The 8,412-nt window shown below is 37.6% G+C and overlaps 1 protein-coding gene across 2 annotated transcripts in view; it reads right to left on the minus strand.

Moving 5' to 3' along the window:
• Positions 1-334: 334 nt before the first annotated feature.
• Tlk1 (tousled like kinase 1) overlaps positions 335-8,412 on the minus strand; it is a 125,929-nt gene continuing 117,851 nt past the window's right edge. For both annotated transcript variants that reach the window (XM_008855241.3, XM_029557258.1), the window contains 3 exons: positions 7,117-7,228; positions 6,268-6,375; positions 335-3,555 (listed from right to left, as the gene is read on the minus strand). In XM_008855241.3, coding sequence (XP_008853463.1) covers positions 3,379-3,555; positions 6,268-6,375; positions 7,117-7,228 — 397 coding nt within the window. In that variant the 3' untranslated portion in view covers positions 335-3,378. The remainder of the gene's footprint in view (positions 3,556-6,267; positions 6,376-7,116; positions 7,229-8,412) is intronic.

Below are 8,412 nucleotides of genomic sequence, written 5' to 3' on the forward strand. Positions count from 1 at the left end.
CAGCCTGGCCATATAACAAGACCCTGTCTAAATAGGTAGGTAAGTAGGAGGCAGGCAGGTAGGTAGGTAGGTATGGAGGGAAAAGGCAAGGTAATTGGAATGCATGTGTTTTGGGCAAGAAAGCCAATTCAAATCAGAAGACTAACAAGTTACATAAATTTGAAAACTGTTACAGGATGAACTAAATCCCAAGAACTAGAATTTTTACATAATTAAATTTAAAAACTAGTTGCAAAAGCACTTTTTGAATTAGGTTAAATATTCAAAACACTGAAATTTAGTATATTTGGAAGAAAAATGATCAAATAATGTGGAAATTTAAAGTGGAATTAGAGAAGACTTGCCAATATGCTTTTAAAGGTATAAGGCTATATTTCTTTCATGAAAAAAATCAAACAGCGATGTAATTAAATCATTAAACTATCAACATAAATAGACCACATTTTCACTAAAATATAGCTAGTAGGATCTGAGAGTAATCGACACTATTTAATAGTTAATAAACATCAAAATAGTACAATGCACTTGGTGATGTTTCACTGACGTGCTACCATCTCCATGTTGACTTCCATAATGAGGTACTTGCAGAAGTCTATGTTCACATTTTAAACTCATTTTTTTTTTAGAAAAAGAAAACAGCCATAAGGAAAAACATAATTCAAACCATTATTTTTGAAACAATCAGGCGTGTTTCCACCCCCAACTTCTCATCACCACACAGTGTCTACACTTCCTCTCAGCCTCCACACACTGATTCAGACTAATGTATTGGGGGTGGGGGATGGGGGGTGGGGTGCTGGGACACTGAACTACACTCTCTTTGTAAGCCAAGTTTAAAAGGCTAAGTGTGAACTGTGCCTAAAAAAACTGAAGCCTCAAAAGAAATGAGCAAAGCCTGCCAGAGTAAATGGAAATTATTCAGCAAGACACTAGCTGCATCTTGTGAAGGTGACCCTGGTCCATTTAGCCCAATTACAGTAGGTTATCTAAATCCATAGCATATTGGGAAAAACTTTAGATGACATGGGTAAGTCTTCTTTCTTTTATGTGTGTGTGGAGGGCACGTGTGATGTGGTGTGCTATACTACAGTTCTTCCACCATGTGGGCTGTAGAGATTGAACGGGTCCTTCCTCACCCATTGAGCCATCTTGCCAGCCCTTCACATATACTCTTGATTCTGAAATGATTACTTAAGATTCAAGTCAAGCTATTTTCTCCTTTTTCACCCCCCCCACATTTTATTTATTTATTGAGTCTGGGTCTTTCTATGTAGTCCAGGCTGGTCTTAAAACTCATGATCTTCCTGCCTCAGACTCTTAGACATTCTGATGCTAGCAGTTACTCTCATTTGAAAATACTGCGGTGAAATCTGTGATCTATCTGAACTGTCAACTCAACCTCAGGCTGGACTTGCACATCAACATTATACCTCACCAAAATTTTAAACAAAACTGGGCATGTTCTTTTAATTCAGAATGTAAACTTACAGGTACAACTACAAGCATTTGTGATCATGTCACCATTTGTGATCACGTCCATGTTCTTAAGGGGTTTTTATTTTAATCTACAGAAGAGGTATGGCCCTAAGCCACCCTGGTTGTGCTAATTTTACCCAGGATTAGCCTTGATAATGGTTATCAGGGCTAAGTTTAACAGCTTGAAACACTTTATACTTAAGAGTATGCTTAAGGAATTTATCCAGATGATTCTTAAGGAGTTAAAAGTTGGTCAGTGTCTTAAATCTTAAAAAGCTCTCTTTGAATGTAATTTTCACAGTCTTTACATTTTAACTGTCATGGTTTATTACTGTTTTGGCTACATTCTCTATAATTCCAGCAGCATCTTAAAGAGACAATGTGTCTATGTACAATGAAAAAAATGGCTTGCAACATCAGATAAGAGCCACAGTTTAAACTGTACAATATTAAGGGAAATCTGGTAGGTATAGCCTCAGTTTTCTCCAACACGGACAACTTACATGTAAGTCTCAGCATTATGAATGTGACAATGAAGGAAAAAGAAAAGAAAAAAAAAAACCCTTACAGGAATGAAATACAGCATCCTCAAAATATTGGTTTCTACTATACAAGGCAGTTAGAAAATGTTCACATTTTAACAAATCTGTACAAACCACAAGAAACTTCCTACGGGATCATCATCCCACCATGATGCTAAGAACCTTCTAGAAATGTAGAATAACCATGAACAATTTATAAGTCTAGTATCTATATGCTCCACAGCCCTAGAACCCAAGAAACTGATTTAAAGAACTCAATATGCCCAACATGGATTTTACATGCCTTGATTGTTAATGAATGCCTGCTTTTAATTATCTCTCTATGATATATAGTCAAGTTGCACCTTCAAGGAGGTCATTCAATTTTTTTATAGCAAAAAAGCAACATTATTTAGCAGCAATTAAAGCGCCTTCAAGAAGACTTAAAAAAAATACAATATCCAATTAGAAAAGCCATATTTTTAAACATTTGTACAAGAATAAGCTGCTGAAACTTAGTAATTGAAATACGACATCTGTACAACAATTTACAATAGAGCTAGAAGGGAATTTATCATTATCCTGCATAGAACTGGTCTGCTTTTGGTTATACACTGTCTCTTGTCTTAATGGACAAAGCCTGGTGACAAAAGAAAAATGCCTGTTAACAATTCTAAAATATTGAAAGCACTGGAGATACTACAATTTAGTGACTTCAACTGATTCAGAATAGGCAGCTCTTTTTGTTAAAGGTGTGAAGGATCTAGGAGTAACAGCTGTCCCTTTAACATAACCAGTAGGGAAAACCGGACATATGATTTCGAGGTACAACTTGGTAAAAACCACAATAGGCAAATGACAAAGTCTAACTTTGCCCAAAGATTCTAACTCTCACATTCTATTTTTATAAAACACAACGGTCACCATCACTCAGTTCTTACTTTGGTTTCAGCAGATTAACTGCTGAATGCTGAAGATGTATCCAGGCACTGTAGTTCTTGTGTTAGAAATATGTTTCATATTTTTCCATGTGTTTTTAAATAATGAAAAACTACCCTTCATATTAGAACTCTCTAGTAACAATCAAATATATTTAAGTATTATAAACGTTATTTACAGTGTTCCACTAAATAAACAAAAACACCCTCCCTTTCTTCTCAGCATGGTATTCCTGTTTCACTGCTCCAGGTCAGAGTGAGGTGTGTGTGCTCATTCACTGTTCACAATGCACTCTCACACAAGAGACTCCACAAAGGACTTAGGTTCACAAAGAGTTCTTAACCATGTCTTGTGTAAAATGGAAAACAGAAACACTCAAATGCTCTCAAATTCAAGTATGCATTGGAAGCCAATCAAAGATCATGCCAATCTTGGAGGAGAGTCAGTAAGTAAGTATGTTTGAAGAAGGAGGTGTAGGAGATGCTGTCAGCCCAGACATGTGTAGGTTTCCTGAAGAATTTGATCTTCTCATGTGTGGGAGAAGGTATGGATCATTTGCCAGTTGGTGCACGTCAAATCGATCTTCTTTTCGGTATGCCAAACAGCGTCTTATGAAGGCCTTTAAAAAAGAAAGTCAGCCAGGAATTAAAATGGATCTTTTTACCTTCTCAACACCAATCCACCAAGCCCTACAGAAGGATGGACACAATGGCTACTACAAACAGATCGTATTTTATAGGACATTTACACTAATTCTGGAGGTAAACAATAAAATTCCTCCAATGTGAAACCTCCACTGACAACCCTGAGTGCCACTAAATTGTTACTGTTTTCCTTTGGATGTACTGCTGGAAACTTCCATTTCTGCTTATAAAAAATTCTCAAGACTTCATTGTTTAGCAGAAGAAAAATGCTAACAGAAGTATCATCCCAGTTTGTGATCAGTTTTGTTTGGTCAAATGCTAAGAAGCCATTTTTAACTTTCATCTTTCCTTCTGATTTAACACAACTGTCTGTAGGTGAAACACTGACAAGACACTCCCATTAGGGTTTGTTTCCTAGATTAACAGTTAACGTTAAGTAATGGGTATAGTCACTATCTTTCCCCGACTCTATTCCCAGAGAAGAGCTTGTGACAACCTTTATGGGATCTAACATACTTAGAAAAGCACGTAATTGTACGTTGTACAGCACAAAGTGAACATGTCTATGAAACTGGCAACCACCTCAAGAAGAACATTCTCAGGGCCTCCTGAGCTTCTGTGCACATCCCCCAATGGAACCAGGGTGACACCTATCACAATTTCTGCCACAGTTGAATTTTGCTCAGACCATCAAGGAAATGGAATTAGAGTATGTCCCTGCCTTCTTTTACTCAATATATTTGGATTTTTTTTTTTTTTTTTTTTTTTTGGTGGCCTCTTTGAGACAGGGTTTCCCTGTAGCCCCAGATGGCCTGGAATTTACTATGTAGACCAGGCTTGGCCTTGAACTCACAGAGATCCACCTGCCTCTGCCTCCCAAGTGCTGGGATTAAAGGCATGTGCCACCACGCCCAGCTCTTTAATATTGTATTTGTAAAATTCATTGGTCTTTTAGTCACAGATAAACTCTTCTGAAGGGATAATTTATAACTGTCTCCCTGTCTTATTGCTGACATCAAAAATGTTAGCCTGTCTTAAAATTCATACTTCTAGGCCAGGCATGGTAGTGTTTCATCTTTAATCCCAGTACTCTGGAGGCAAAGGCAGGAGGATCTCTGTGAGTTTCCAGGTCAGCCTGGTCTACACAATGAGTTCTAGGTCAGCCAGGGCTACATAGTGAGAGCCTGTCTCAAAAAAGACAAAAAACCAAAAGAAAAAAAAAAATCAATAAAGCTATGTTTACTCACATAAAAATAACTATTTTCTACTTTCTTTGCTTTGAAATTCACTAAAAGAAAAATTCTTTAAAAACACATCAGTTACTCTATTTTACCATGATTAAATTATTAAATGTCTATCTGATCTCTTACAGAGATTTTCAGTATTCACTTTGTGAAATGATATCTGGAAAATCAAATCAAAGGTGACTGATGCGTTGAAAGGCAGAGTTTGAGGTAATAAGAAGCTATTCATGAACAGTAAGGTTAAGAAGTCAGCAACTAGTAAACGTAGTCAAGATTGACCAAGATGTGTTCTGTAGAGGTAAGAGGTTCTTCAAACAAGCAGACCAACACCATGTGGAACCATCTCAACTAACTTTCCTGGAATCAAAATGCCAAAAAGGTGACTGTGGAACATATAAGCAGAGATAGCTAAGTGTGACTCCAGGGGGAAGCACCTCTCATTCAGAGCTATTCTAGTCAGTTTATGGCCTAGAGTGTTCAAACCAGAAAATACAGGAATTTTGTGAGCTTTTCTTATGAATTTGATGATAATTTTAAAAAGATTCTAATAGAGTTGTAGAAAAATAAGTTTTGTGATGAGTATAAAACAGGACTAAAAATACAATTATGAAGGGCCAATAGAAAGCAGAAAAATATTCAGTATCAAAAAGGGCTTGCTATAAATTGATTCTGTTCTTCATTATTTTACTAAAGAGACACACATGTGGATTAGAACTGGGTGACTAGACCTATGCGGATTATACTGATTAACTCTTGGGATCCACTGCAGGGAGGCACAGAGGGCAAGGAGTCTGTGGATTCTGGAGTCTGGCAAGAGTGGATACCTGAGCCATGCTATGCTAGGCACAAGAGTCTAAGCAAGGTATTCTGCCATGCTGTGGCTGATTTCCCATTTTGCCAAATAATAACAGACAATGAACATAGATGCACTAAAGAAAAGGTATCTATTAGTACTTAAATTCTTATACACTTAAACATCTGAGCATTAATATAGGCTGACGGAGCAAGACCTAAAAGGTAACGAAGGGCCCAGATCTTGTGACTTCTCCCTGATTTTTAAAATTTTTTTATTTTTTGGTCTTTTTGAGACAGGGTCTCCCTGTAGCCCCAGCTGTCTTGGAACTCACTATGTAGACCAGGCTGGCCTTGAACTCACAGAGATCCACCTGCCTCTGCCTCCCGAGTGCTGGGATTAAAGGCATGTGCCACCAGGCACGGCTATTTCTCCCTAATTTTTAAAGCAAGTTGATGTGTGTGCACAAAGAACGAGGAAGCATTACGTGGGTACTTAAAGGTGAAAACCAGCACAAAGGCAGAAGCAGCTCCTCCAGAGCACATCGCTAGCCCCACTGCAGTGGCCATTCCTGCCACTGTGTTTACTGATGGCATTTACCGTACTGCAGTCACAATTCAAAGTCACTTCACAAAATTTGAGTTTAATACCTTGGCTTCACTGCTTACAACTGGTTTTACAGGGAACTGGACTTCTGTGGCTTTCAGTATTGTATTTTCTTGAAGAATGTCTTGTTGAGATTGATTGTGGCCAAATGGCTTTAAAAAAAAGGCAGAATAAAAAATTGAAAAAAGATATTTAAAACAAAGATATCATCACTGAGTCCTACCAAACAAACGATTTGTATTCTAAATTCTCATCCTCAGTTACTTGAAAGTTGGGACATGGTCTCGCAACCAACAGTAACCCTAGAAAGCCTATTCAATCAGTATACCACAGTAAGATGGAGAAGAAACTAATATTGTTGCAATATAAGATATAATATAAAACAGCTCTAGATTTGAAACCAGGAGATCTGGTGTTGGTCTTCACATGCTGCAAATTTCTATATAAGTTCCCTTACTTTGCTTCCCATACTGATAGATGGGATTAGATATGGACTAGACAATATAGAAGGCAACTTGCATTTCTGACATCAATATTAACAGAAGTTTAGAAAAAAAAAATAAGACGAAGTTTGATGGTATTTCTTTGAGTCGTCACAGGGGAAACTGTCCAGGACAACTGTTTATGGAGAAGGGAGGGAGTTAAGAATGAAACACTGAGAAGTACTCAACCCCAGAGCACTACAGAAAATGTTTAAGCTGATAACAGTTAAAAAGGGAAAGGGAGGGGGAGAGAGGCCAATCAAATAAATTAGTGGTATGTTAAAATAGTTCTGCTTTAAGGAAGCCATAAAGAAACTGCCTTTCCTTAGAAGGCTCTAAACTGATTCCAAGTTAACACTTAAAAGGAAACGTCCATCCTATTTCTACACAGCTGAAGCTAATATAACTTACTTTTCTACCATAGAGACACTGGAAGAAGATGACTCCAACTGACCATACATCAACCTTGTTGGAAATCTTTGGTGGCTCTTTTCCAACTACAAAACACTCAGGAGGTAAATACCTATAGTTTTGGGAGGAAGACAAAAGAGAAGCTGCTACTAACAATGTTTAACTTAAAACCTTTTAAATCTTAGAATGCTTATTTCACCCATACATTAACCTCAGAGCTTTCATCAATGAAAATAATCACTTAAAAGTTTTAAAGCATTTATATTTTTTAAAACATTTGACTCAAGGACCAAAACACACAACTCAAAGACCTGAAAAATTAAAAGTAGTAAAAAGGAATAATGCACCTAAATGGGAATTTACTTTCTAAAAGTATTCAGTTTATTTTTAATATGTATTTATTACTCATGTGCATGAGTATAATGCCTGCATATAAGTACTTGCACCTGTATCATACAATGCCCAGCAGCCAAAAGAGGGCGTTGGATCCCTTGGAACTGGAGTTAAGGGTGATTGTTAACCACCATGTGGGGGCTAGGAACCAATCCTGGCCTGCAAGAGCAGCCAGTGCTCTTAACTGCTGAGCCAGTTCTCCAGACCTTTATCTTTATTTTTTATGAATGAGTGATTTCCCTGCATGTATGTAAGTACACATATGCATGTCTAGTACCCAAGGAGGCCAGAAGAGGAGGTCAGATCCCATGGAACTCCAGTTAAGGACAGGTGTTAGCCACCATATGGGTGCTGGAAAACGACTTGGGTCCTCTGGAAGAGCAGCAAGTATTCTTAACTGTTGAGCTGTCCCCCTCCAACCCAATATTCAGTTTCAGACTGCTAAATTCACTGAAGTTTCACAGCAAATTGCTGACAGATCTCTTAACATGGGAAACTTTCTTGAAATAGAATGACTAAAGATGATTAATGACTCATTTGTGATGGACCCTTTCCTACCTCCAAATCACATAAAAGGCTAGATTTATTCCTACAATAAAAGTGTTTATTTTGTTTAGATATTTATGTGTGTGGCTGAAACAAGCTTGGCTCTTGAACACTATGCAGGCATCTCCACAGGCAAAAGAATATGTGAGCAGCTGATGATGTGAGGCCTGATGGCACACACCTTTAATCCCAGCCTGGTCTATATAGTGGGTTCCAGGCCAGACACAGGAAAAAATGCTCACCAAGATTTAATAAGTAACTGTATTTGACACGAGGAAGAGAAAAACAAAACAAATTTTTTTCCCGAGTGATGCTAACAAATATTTTAAGTTTCTGTAGATGAAAAGTATTTTAATA

This window comes from Nannospalax galili, unplaced genomic scaffold, assembly GCF_000622305.1.
Source record: "Nannospalax galili isolate Female #2095 unplaced genomic scaffold, S.galili_v1.0 scaffold346, whole genome shotgun sequence".
NCBI classification, from domain to species: Eukaryota; Metazoa; Chordata; class Mammalia; order Rodentia; family Spalacidae; genus Nannospalax; species Nannospalax galili.